At 44.6% G+C, this 12,849-nt stretch overlaps 1 protein-coding gene across 1 annotated transcript in view; it reads right to left on the reverse strand.

Moving 5' to 3' along the window:
* Window positions 1-6,740, reverse strand: part of LOC125487954 (transcobalamin-1-like) — a 22,459-nt gene extending 15,719 nt beyond the window's left edge. Inside the window, exons 1-3 of the mRNA XM_048620646.1 lie at window positions 6,644-6,740; window positions 5,991-6,146; window positions 4,455-4,613 (exon numbers count right to left, since the gene is read on the reverse strand). Coding sequence (XP_048476603.1) covers window positions 4,455-4,613; window positions 5,991-6,146; window positions 6,644-6,710 — 382 coding nt within the window. The 5' untranslated portion in view covers window positions 6,711-6,740. The remainder of the gene's footprint in view (window positions 1-4,454; window positions 4,614-5,990; window positions 6,147-6,643) is intronic.
* Window positions 6,741-12,849: the final 6,109 nt, after the last annotated feature.

Below are 12,849 nucleotides of genomic sequence, written 5' to 3' on the forward strand. Positions count from 1 at the left end.
CCCTAAAATTATTGAACTCAATATTGAGTCCGGAGGGCTGTAGGGTCCCCAAGCGGAAAATGAGGTGTTGTTCCTCCAGCTTGCATTTATTTAGTCATTTATATCATCTTTCCTAAGTGAAATTAACCTAGCGTCATCATTCTTTCAGGCAATGCATTCCAGATCACAATGCAATGTGCAAAATAAATTATCCTTATCTCCCCCTTTGTTTCTTTTACCGATTTTCTTTAACCTGTTGCCCTCTGGTTAACAACGTTCCTGCCACTGGAAGTAATTCTTCTTTATTTATTCAATCAACCTCCTCTATGATTTTAAACAACTCTGTTGAAGTGTTCTTGCCCAACCTTTGCTTTCGAGAGGGCAGTAAATGAAGGAGAGAGAATCATATTGACACATATCACATCCTGAGGACAATTGACATAGTGGATTCTGAGTGAATGATTCCCCTTGTGGGGGATATAAGAACTTAGGCCACTGTTTAATGATCAGAAGTATGGTATTTCAGAGAAAGAAGGTAATATTTATTTTTCACAGTGGAACTCCCTTCTCCATTAGTCAAGCTCTCCACTTGAAGTGAACTCCTTCATCCCTGGACCCAATTCATTGAAGCTCATTCATGATTTGTGCAAGACATTGACATCTTTGCAAGCTAAATGCAAAATTCAAGGATTAGGCTTGTCCAAGTGTCTGAACCATGATAAGTCTTTAACATCAGGTCAAACGGGATAAGTATTTTCCAACAGTTACATTAATCTAAATTACTCTTTCTTTTGTTTGTATTTTAAGTATAGTGTTTAAATAAATTGTGTTTTGATTAGCATTGAGTAGTTTAACCGGTCGCATTACATCTGGAACACGGCACTTCACTTCTACCCGTAAAATAAGAAAACATTAGGGTCTGGGCTGCCTTCTTAAAATATTTTGAGAGGGTCTGTTCTGGTCTGTAACAATGATAATAGGGTACAATTGATACAAGATCAGTCTTTAACATCGGGTCAATGGGATATAGTGACCCTATTTGATCCTGGTAGCCTTTTTAATCAATGTCAATTGTCATTGACTGTTAACATTTGTTTATTTCTTGACAAAGAAGATAACCGCTGCAACAGCAATTTCATAACATATTCTTCTCCTCCAGACTAGAAATGGACTCGAATTTGGAACAAACATTGGTGTTTTGATTCTTGCATATGCAATACTTTGTTGCTTTCTGCGCAAGCATTAATTCTCCATTCCTATTTGTTTTGGATATGATGATGGTGCTCCGGGTGTTGAAACACTCACAGTGCAGTCATTCCAGGAGTTTGACCCAGACAAAGTAAAGGAACTACAAAATAGTTAAGTCAGAGGTGGCGAGCAGCTTGAAGGAAAACCTATCTGTCCTGGTGTTCCCATCCATATGCTGCCCACCTATCTCTAGATGGTAGGGGTCGCAGGTTTGCAAAGTACTGTCAGAAGTGCTTTGGTGATTTACTGCAATACATCTTATAGATGGTACATATTGCTTCCAGTGGTGGAAGGATGGAATGTTGAGGGTAATGGGAGAGATATCAAACAAGCAGGATGCTTCACCCTGGATGACATCAAGAATTTTGAGTCTTTTTTTGGAGATGCTCCCATGCTGGTCAATGGTGCATATTTCATCAAACTCCTGCATTGTTCCTCCTAGATGGTGGATAGGCACTGTAGAGACAGGAAGTGAGTTCTTTGAGGTAGAATTCATAGCCTCCTACTTACTTTTGTTATCGCAATATGTATAGGGCACACCCATATTTGTTTTTGTACAATAGTAATCCCCAGGATGCTGATTGTGGGGGATTCAGTATTGAGTGCCATGCTACATCAAGAGATGATTTTAGATTCTCTACTGTTGGAGCTGGTTATTTGCTGACACATGTGTGGCGTGAAGGTTATCCATGTCCCTTACCAGCCCAAGTCTGGATATTTTTCAGATAATGCTGTATATGGACATGGACTGTTTCAGTATCTGAGGAGCCTTGAATGGAGATGAACATTGTACAATCATCAGCAAACATCTCCATTTTTGACCCTGTGTTGAATGGAAGAACAATAATAAAGTAGCTGAAGATTTTAGGATAAGAGCTGACAGATTTAAAGCAGAGATGAGTGGTGGAAATTAATTCTGTCAAAAAGCTCCACACTGTGTAATTTCTGACTCCAGCATCGACAGTTCTTACTGTTGCTACTCGGAAGAGTGGTTTTATCAAGCCTACACGTACATCTCATACTTTAGATGTTGAAGGTGATTTTGATTGAAGTTTTCAAGATTTTTAGGGATCAGGCAAATGAACCCAAAGCAATTTATTAGATTGAGGTGCGCAGGACTAATATGAAAATCTAAAATTTAGACCTCGATGTTTCAGGAGTGTCATTAAGAACCATTTTGATACATAAAGTTGTGATAATAGTTTAAATCTCCCTTCTATAAACAGTAATTGATACAGGAGAAACCATCAATTTTACAGGCTGTGATTGATAGATTAGCCCGAGTTATCAAGAGACATGGACCAATCGCATGTAATTGGAGTCACATCTTAGACTACAAGTATGATTTCAGTTTCAAAATCTCTAGAATTAAAAGTCTAATGGTGACCATAAAACCACTGTCAATTGTTGGGGAAAACCCCATCTAGCTCACTATTGTCCTTTTGCGAAAGGAAACCACTGTCCTTGCTTTGTCTGGACCTACATGTGACTCCAAACCCACAGCAATGTTGTTGGCTCTTAAGTGCACTCTAGAAAATTAAAGATGGACAATAAACAGAAAATATAAAGGCAGATAAATCTCCAGGACCTGATCAAGAGCATTCCAAGATTTTGTGGGAAGGTAGGGAGGAAATTGCAAGGCCCTTTGCAGAAATATTTGTATCATTTATAAATACGGGTGAGATCCCGAATGACTGGGGAGTGGCTAATGTTGTGCCTCTGTTTAAGAACGGAAGTAAGGCGGAGTCTGGGAACTGTAGACCTATGAGTCTGACTTCTGTGGTGAGTACATTGTTGGAGGAGATTCTAAAATATAGGATTCGTATGAATTTGGAGAGGCAAGAAACAATTAGGGATAGTCAGCATCGTTTTTGTGAGGGAAATCATGTCTCACAAATGTGATTGAGCTTTTTATGGGAAGTAAACAAGAAGTTTGATGATGGCAGAGCAGTAAACATTGTTTACTTGGGCTTTAGTAAAGCCTTTGACAAGGTTCCATATGATAGACTAATCATTAAAGTTAGATCACATGGGATTTAGTGTCAGCTTGCCAACTGAATACAAAATTAGCTTAACACAGGAGACAGAGAGTGATGGTGGAGGGTTGTTTTTACCGTCTGGAAGCTTGTGACCAGCATGTTCTACAGGGATCAGTGCTGGGTCCACTTTTGTCTGTCATTTACATAAATTATTTAGATGAGAATATAGAAAGCATGGTTTGTAAGTTTATGGATGACATCAAGATTGGTGGTATAGTGGGCAGTGAAGGAGGTTATCTAACATTATAAAGAGATCTTGATCAATTGGGTCAATGGGCAAATGGTGTTTAAGTTGGATAAATGTGAGATATGCAATTTGGTAAAACAAATAAAGACAGGACAAATACAATTAAAGTCAGGCCTTGGGCAGTGTTGTAGAACAGAGACCAAGGGGTTCAGATACATAATCCTTTGAAATTTGCATCACATATCGATAGGGTGGTTTAAAAAGCATATAGCATGCTTGGCTTCATTGATTAGACTTTTGAGTATAGGAGTTGGAATGTTATGTTGAGGTTGTGCAGGATGTTGGTGAGGCCTCTTCTGGAGCATCGTGTCCAGTTCTGGTCTCCCTGTTACAGGAAGGATATTATTAAGCTGCAGAGAGTTCAGAAGAGATTTACCACGCTGTTGCCAGGAATGAAGGGATTGAGTTACAAGGAGAGGCTGGATAGCCTGGAGCATAAGAGTTTGAGAGGTGACCTTATAGACATTTATAAATTAACAAGTGATTTTGATAAGGTGAATGGAAGGTGTCTTTTCCCTAGGGTGGGGGATTTCAAGACTCGGGGGCATATTTTTAAGATGAGAGGAGAAAAATTTAAAACAGACATGAGGGGCATTTTTTTTTTACGTGAAGGTTGGATCACGTGTGGAATGATCCTCCAGAAGAAGTTGTGGATGCGGTTACAGTTACAATGTTTAAGAGACATGTGCATAAGTACATGAATTAGAAACGTTTGGAGGAATATGGGCCATGCACAGGCAAGAGGGAATAGTTTAGTTTGGGATTATGATCAGCATGGAGTGGTTGGCCCAAAGGGTCTGTTTCCATGCTGTTTGACTGCATGATTCTATGACTCTAAATACTGACCTAGCCAGAAAGATCTTATAAATAAACAAACCAAAAAGACACATGGCTTTGCTGTTCTTACACCTTTCTCCTCGCCTAACGACAATCCACCTTACTGATGCATTTAATCTCTTGGCCAAGCTTCTCGGAAAGCAACTTCCCCAGGTTGATGCCATGGGTTAATTCCTTGTCGATCATCAGGTTTTTTGTGTCTTCACAACAGGAGATCAAAGCCAACACATACTGGCCCAGCTTCCCACTGGTCATATTCACCCCTGTTGAGAAGAGAACATAAGAAGCAAGGCTTCAGCAATGTCTGCACATACAAAGTGATCCTCCGATTTCACACAGTCGGGCGTGCCTCCTTTGTGGAAGATACATCTGAATCTTGATATTCTAGCACATCCGCAGGTCAGGCCTCTAAATATATATCCTTTACGCAGTACCGGCAAGCCAATTGTATGATGCTGTCTCAGTTATGATCATCTTAAACTGTTGCCGTTGCTTAGCATGAATCACAGCACTCCCTCAGCACTGACCCTCTCACAGTGTGGCACCCCCTCAGTACTGACCCTCTGACAGTGCAGCGCTCCCTCAGCACTGACCCTCTGACAGTGTGGCATTCCTTCATTACTGACCTCCGACAATGTGGCACTCTTTCAGTACTAACCCTCTGACAGTGTGGCACTCCGTCAGTGTGGCACTCCCTCAGCACTGACCCTCTGACAGTGTGGCTGTCCCTCAGTACTAACCCTCCAAGAGTGTGGCATTCCCTCGGTTCTGACCCTCTGACAGTGCAGCACTCCCTCACTGCTGAACCTCCGACTGCAGAGCATTCCCTCAGTACTGGCCCTCCGACAGTGCGGCACTCCCTCAGGACTGACCCTCAGACAGTGAAGGACTCCCTCAGTACCGACCCTCTGACAGTGTACATCTCCCTCCATATTGACCCTCTGACAGTGTGTCACTCCCTCAGCACTGACCTTCCAACTCTCCTTCAGTACTGACACTCCAAAAGTGTGGCTCTCACACACTGCTAACCCTTTGACAATCTGACACTTCCTCAGTCCTGTCCCTATGACAATACAGCCCTCCCTCAGCACTGACCCACCAACAGTGCAGCACTCCCTCAGTACTGAACCTCCGACAGTGTGGCACACCCTCAGTACTGACCCCCTGACAGTGAAAAACTCCTCAGTATCGACCCTCCGACACTGCAGTGCTACATCAATACTGACTCTCCAATAGTGTGGTGCTCCCTCAGTACTGACCCTCCAACAATACAGAACTTCCTCAGTGCAGACACTGTGACCATGCAAACTTCCCTCAGCTCTGACACAGTGACTGTGCAGGGGTCCCTTAGCAGTGGGTGTCCAACAGTCTCTCATCACTGTACCTTTGACAGAGCAGAACTCCAACATTACTGACTGTCATTCAGTACAGAATTCTTTCAGCACTAACCTCTGACAATTCAGCATTCCCTCAGTACGAACTGTGTGACAGTGCAACCATTCCCTCAGTAGATCTCTCACTCAGTGGAGAAACTTAACCAACGGTATGGGAGTGAAAGTGTGTTCGGGATGTACTGACGCGTGTTCCCCCTGTTGTATCCCACAGGGCATGCCCTATTTGTACCATCTTCCGTCTCTTACCTTTGCTGATAACATCCTCCTTCAGGCTTTTTACAATGTCTGGTTTGACCTTGTGGTTCACCAGACACAGAGCAAGTACCACGCTGGGGCTTAGTCGTTGACCCAGAGACTCATTCAACTGTTCCTCGAGCTGGGCCGCAGCTTCTGTGCTATCTCCTGGAAAACATTTGAAAGCAAGCAGTGGAAAATTTGCAAATCGAGACAAATTAATCTGCTCACTGAGATGGAACTTATGTCTCACTTCTATTTCTGATCTTTGTCCATGTCGCGTAACTTATAACAACTCTTTTACACATTCTCCTAAGTCATCTTTTCAGGTTTCTTGTCAAATCCGATTCTACTATCCTTTCCGGTGGAAAATTTCAAGTGACAACAACAGGCTATGTCAAAAAGATTTCATCTTGACCCCCTCTCGTTTCTTTGCAGAACCTCTTAATGCTGTGTCTTCGAGGAATTGACGCTCCTATCGCTGGAAACATTATCCCTTATTTCCTTTATCACCATAATTTTGAATATCTCTATTAAAACATTCCTTGGCATTTTCTGCTGATCGTACAAGAATGCCAGCCATTCCAACTCAAACTGAAACACTTCATCCAAGTTTGGAAATGGAGCTGTCTGTTTAGTTAGAACATGAGGCAGCTGCAGCTTACCACAGCTTTGGAGACCATGAGGGAAGAACACCAAGATCAGGAACAGTGTTGGCAAGGTACCCATCATTGCGCGAGTCTGCCGTTGATCAAAACCAGATTCAGTCAGTGCAAAGTCGGCAGGAGTGCGATCTCATATAAATCCAAAGGGAGGGCCAAAGGATTACAGATAAGGCAGTATGGGAATGCTAATTAAACTTCAATTAGGCATCATTTCACAAGAGGGAACTTATCTTTGATACCGAGTTAATGCATGAGCAAATATTAACCGAACAATTTGTCAGATCGCCTGTAGCAATGACATAGAAAGGGCATTTTGTTTTGTTTTCACTGACTGGTACAATCAGCGATTACAATACCACTATAATTGACCTTGAAAGAGTTGTGGTCATCTGCCTTTCATCAACTGCTGCAGGCCAGGGCAGTACCTATTTATCCAAAGCATTAGTAGTTATGCACGCGCACACACACACACACACACACAGACACACACACACACACACACACACAGACACACACAGACACACACACACACACAGACACACATGCTCACTCAGTCTCTCTCACAAACACACACTCACTCAGAGACAACACAGTGTGGAGCTGGAGGAACATGACAGGCCAAGCAGCATCAGAGGCGCAGGAAAGTTGACGTTTCGGGACGGGACCTTTCTTCAAAAGGGTCAGTCTCTTTCACACTCAGTCTCTCTCACATGCACGCACACACTCACTCAGTCCCTCTCCCACATACACACTCACTCAGTCTCTCCCACACACACTCATAAGTCTCTATCTCACACACATTCACTCATTCAGTCTCTCTCTTACACACACGCTCACTCATTCTCTTTCTCACACCCAGTCTCTGACACGCACTGAAACTCACACAAAGTCTCTGTCATATACTCACACACTTTCAGTCAATTACACTCGCATGCACACACACTCACACAGACACTGACTTGTACAGCATTACACACTCATCGTCTCACTGAATCACACAATCTTACACAGACCTCACACACACACTCGAGCACAATCTCTCACTCAAACAAACTCAACCACAAACATCATTCTCTCATAGTTACACTCGCTCCCTCACAGTCACATTTGCTCCCTCACAAATAGATATATACAACACATACATCTCTATGGGTCCAGGAGGTTTGTTCAATTGCAGATCATTTGTTTTTTTTTTCATTTTTAGGCAGCACACAATGGGTTCAGGGTGGTTTGTACATAGAATAACGAACACCCAGGAGTGCCTAAACTAAAATTTAATCGAGACATTCAGGGTGGTTTATATATAGAATAACAGATGCATTGAAGTGAGGTACAGACTAGAATTGAATGATTCAGGATAGTTGATATGCAGAATAACAAATATTCAGAAGTGAGTGACAGACTGGAATCTAACCAAGGAGTCTGTGGTGTACATATATAGAATAACAGATACCTGGGAAAGAGCTACAAACTGGAATCAAATCAAGGTGCTCGATGCATACATATACAGAGTGAGAAATACCTGGGAGTAAGTTACAAACTGGAAACTAATGAAAGGGTTCAGGGTAGCTTACATACAGTGGAACAGATATGCGGAAGTGAAATACAGACAGGAATCTAAACAAGTGGTTCAGCTAGGATTATACACAAAGTTAGAAATATTCAGGAGTGAGTTACAGACTAGAATGTAATCAAGGTGATCAGAGTGGTTTATATACAGAGCAACAGATAACTGGGAATAAGTTACAGACAGAAATCTAATGAGAGGTTCAGGGAGGGATTTTTACAGAGTAACAGATAACCTGGAATGAGTTAGAGACTGTAATCTAATTGAGAGAACAAAGAACAAAGGAAATTACAGCACAGAAACAGGCCCTTCGGCCTTCCAAGCCTGCTCCAATATGCTGCCCGTCACAACTAAAACCCCCTACCCTTCCGGAGACCGTATTCCTCTATTCCCATCCAATTCATATATTTGTCAAGACGCCCTTTAAAAGTCACTATAGTATCTGCTTCTACTACCTCCCCCTGCAGCGAGTTCCAGGCACCCACCACCCTCTGTGTAAAAAACTTGCCTCGTACATAACTTTTAAACCTTGCCCCTCGCACCTTAAACACATGGACCCTGGTAACTGACTCTTCCACCCTGGGAGAAAGCTTCTGACTGTCCATTCTGTCCATGCCCTTCATAATCTTGTAGACCTCTATCAGGTCGCCCCTCAACCTCTGTCGTTCCAGTGAGAACAACCCAAGTTTCTCCAACCTCTCCTGATAGCTAATGACCTCCATACCAGGCTACATCCTGGTAAATCTATTCTGTGTCCTCTCCAAAGCCACCACATCCTTCTGGTAGTGTGGCGACCAGAATTGAACACAATATTCCAAATGCGGCCTAACTAAGGTTCTATAAAGCTGCAACATTACCTGCCAATTTTTAAACTCAATGCCTCGGCCGATGAAGGCAAGCATGCCGTATGCTTTGTTGACTACCTGTTCCACCTGCGTTGCCACTTGTGTACCTGCACACCCAGATTCCTCTGCCTATCAGTACTGTTAAGGATTCTGCCATTTACTGTATATTTTCCATCTGGATTAGACCTTCCAAAATGTATTACCTCACATTTTATCGGATTAAACTTCACCTGCCATCTATCTGCCCAAGTCACCAACTGATCTGTATCCAGTTGTACCCTTAGAAGGTCCTCATCAGTATCCGCAATTCCACCAAACTTTGTGTCATCGGCAAATTTACTAATCAGACCAGTTGCATTCTCCCCCAAATCCAAATCACAAACAGCAAAGGTCCCTGAGGAACGCCACTAGTCACAGCCCTCCATTCAGAAACACACCCTTCCACTGCTACCCTCTGCCTTCTGTGACCGAGCCAGTATTTATTCATCTTGCAAGCTCACCTCTGACCCTTTGCAACTTTACCTTCTGTATCAACCTGACATGAGGGACCTTGTCAAAGATTTGGCAGAGTTTTATTAACAGATGAAATGATACTTAGGACAGGAATTGAAAGAATAGCTCAGATATTTGTAGTTTAATTTGAAATAACTGCTGCCCAACAGTAATGCAATGTGATCTAGAAGTTTTCAAGGAGATTTGAGTGTGTCAACTTTTGTGTGTGTATATGTGTTCCTCTGTTACTCTGTGTGTGTGAAAGAGAGAGACTGTGTGTGTGTATGTGGCCTTTATGTCTTGGTGATGTTTGTGTGAGACAGTGCATCACTGAGTGACGTGTTTTTCCGTGTGTATTTCTGTATGTGTGTATTGCAGTGAACATCAGAGTGACAGCTGATTGTTCATGTGCATTTCTGTATGCACGTGTATATCACAGTGTACACCACTGAGTGACATCTGTTTGTCCATGTATGTTTCTGTGCGTGTATATTGCAGTGTACATCACTGATAGACCTGTGTTCATCTGTGTGTTTGTGTGCATTCAAGTGTGCGTAATGCAATACATCACTACTGTCATAGAGTCATACAGTGCAAAAACACCCACTTCGGTCCAATTTGTCCATGCCGACGAGACATCCTAAACTGAGTTAGTCCAATTTGGCCCATATCCCTCTAAACCAGGAAGCGATGTGTTTTAGTTCCTGTGTGTGTGTGTTTATATCACTTGAGTGCTGCGCATGTGTATATGAGAGACAGTGTACATCAGAGTGTTTGTGTGTGTGAGAGAGAGTTTGAGATTTGTGCCTGTTGTGTGTCGGCTGAGCTCTTTTGTGCAAATTGCTGCATCTGGACACGGGTGCATCAATCACAGTGATATGCCTTTTTAAGATGTCCCAGGTTATAATATTTGTACATGGGGATAACAAACTCTGTGTGACCAGCTCTGCTTCCAATGGGATACATTTTGTCCTGGAGGAAAGTGTCTGTATTCACGTGTCTATCCCTGTGTGTTGGTATCTATGAAGCTGTTTTTGTTTATCTATATGTGGCAGTGAGAGAGAGAGAGAGAGAGAGCGAGACCAGCACTGCCTGCAATGGGACATATTTTGTCCTAGAGGAAATTTTGAATGAATGAATTAAAACATGATGAATTAGAGTTTGAGATAACACAGTGTGGAGCTGGAGGAACACAGCAGGCCAGGCAGCATCAGAGGAGCAAGAAAGTTGACGTTTCGGGTCGGGACCCTTCTTCAGAAAATGTTACTGAAGTCAAGGGTCCCGACCCAAAACATCAACTTTTCTACTCCTCTGATGCTGCCTGGCCTGCTGTGTTCTTCCAGCTCCACACCGTGTTATCTCTGACTCCAGCATTGGCATTTCTTACTATCTCTGAATGAATCAGAGTTTGAGTCTCTCTCTGTCTCTCTGCCTGTCCCTTTTGTATTTAAAATGATACAGTGCCTCCCTCTGCTGGCTTCCACGCATCACTGCACAAGAGATAGTAGGAACTGCAGACGCTGGAGAATCTGAGATAACAAGGTGTAGAGCTGGATGAACACAGCAGGCCAAGCAGCATCAGAGGAGCAGGAAAGCTGATGCTTAGGGCCTAGAGCCTTCTTCAGAAATCGGGGAGGTGAAGGGGGTTCTGAAATAGATAGGGAGAGAGGGGGAGGTGGATAGAAGATCGATAGAGGAGAAAATAGGTGGAGAGGAGACAGACAGGTCATAGAGGCGGGGATGGAGCCAGTAAAGGTGAGTGTAGGGGGGAGTTAGGGAGGAGATAGGTCAGTCCAGGGAGGACGGACAGGTCAAGGGGGCGGGATGAGGTTAGTAGGTAGGAGATGGGGGTGGGGCTTGGGGGGGAGGAGGGGATAGATGGGAGGAAGGACAGGTGAGGGAGGCGGGGATGAGCTGGGCTGGTTTTGGGATGCGGTAGGGGGAGGGGAGATTTTGAAGCTTGTGAAGTCCACATTGATACCACTGGGCTGCAGAGTTCCCAAGCGGAATATGAGTTGTTGTTCCTGCAACCTTCGGGTGGCATCGTTGTGGCACTGCAGGAGGCCCAGGATGGACATGTCATCTGCGGAATGGGAGGGTGAGTTGAAATGGTTCGCGACTGGGAGGTACAGTTGTTTAGTGTGAACTGAGCGTAGGTGTTCTGCAAAGCGGTCCCCAAGCCTCCGCTTGGTTTCCCCGATGTAGAGGCGGCCACAACGGGAACAGCGGATGCAGTATACCACGTTAGCAGATGCGCAAGTGAACATCTGCTTGATGTGGAAAGTCTTCTTGGGGCCTGGGATGGGGGTGAGGGGAGAGGTGTAGGGGTAGGTGTAGCACTTCCTGCGGTTGCAGGGAAAGGTGCCGGGTGAGGTGGGGCTGGACGGGAGTGTGGAGCGGACAAGGGAGTCACGGAGAGATTGGTCCCTCCGGAAAACAGATAAGGGTGGGGAGGATTGCAGATGGCGGAAGTGTCGGAGGATGATGCATTGGATCCGGAGGTTGGTGGGGTGGTACGTGAGGATAAGGGGGATTTTGTTTTGGTTGTTATTGCAGGGAGGGGGTGTGAGGGATGAGTTGCAGGAAATGCAGGAGACACGGTCGAGGGCGTTCTTGACTACTGGGGGGACGGGGGGGGGGGAGGAGTGGTGGTCCTTGAAAAATGAGGACATCTGAGATGCACGGGAGTGGAATGCCTCATCCTGCGAGCAGATGCGGCGGAGGCGAAGGAATTGGGAATAGGGGATGGCATTTTTGCAGGAAGGTGGGTGGGAGGAGGTGTATTCTAGGTAGCTGCGGGAGTCGGTGGGCTTGAAATGGATATCGGTTTCTAGGTGGTTGCCGGAGATGGAGACAGAGAGGTCCAGGAAGGAGAGAAAGTTATTAGAGATGGTCCAGGTGAACTTAAGGTTGGGGTGGAAAGTGTTGGTGAAGTGGATGAACTGTTCGAGCTCCTCGTGGGAGCATGAGGCGGCGCCGATACAGTCATCAATGTAACGGAGGGAGAGGTGGGGTTCAGGGCCAGTATGGGTGCGGAAGAGGGATTGTTCCACGTAACCTGCAAAGAGGCAGGCATAGCTTGGGCCCATGCAGGTACCGATGGCCACCCACTTTGTCTGTAGGAAGTGGGAGGAATTGAAAGACAAGTTGTTGAGGGTGAGGACAAGTTTGGCTAAGCGGATGAGGGTGTCAGTGGAGGGGGACTGGTCGGGCCTGCGGGACAGGGAGAAGTGGAGGGCCTTTAGGCCATCTGTATGGGGAATGCAGGTGTATAGGGACTGGACGTCCATAGTAAAGATGAG

The sequence above is a fragment of the Rhincodon typus genome, chromosome 47 (assembly GCF_021869965.1).
Source record: "Rhincodon typus isolate 14 chromosome 47, sRhiTyp1.1, whole genome shotgun sequence".
Lineage (NCBI taxonomy): Eukaryota > Metazoa > Chordata > Chondrichthyes > Orectolobiformes > Rhincodontidae > Rhincodon > Rhincodon typus.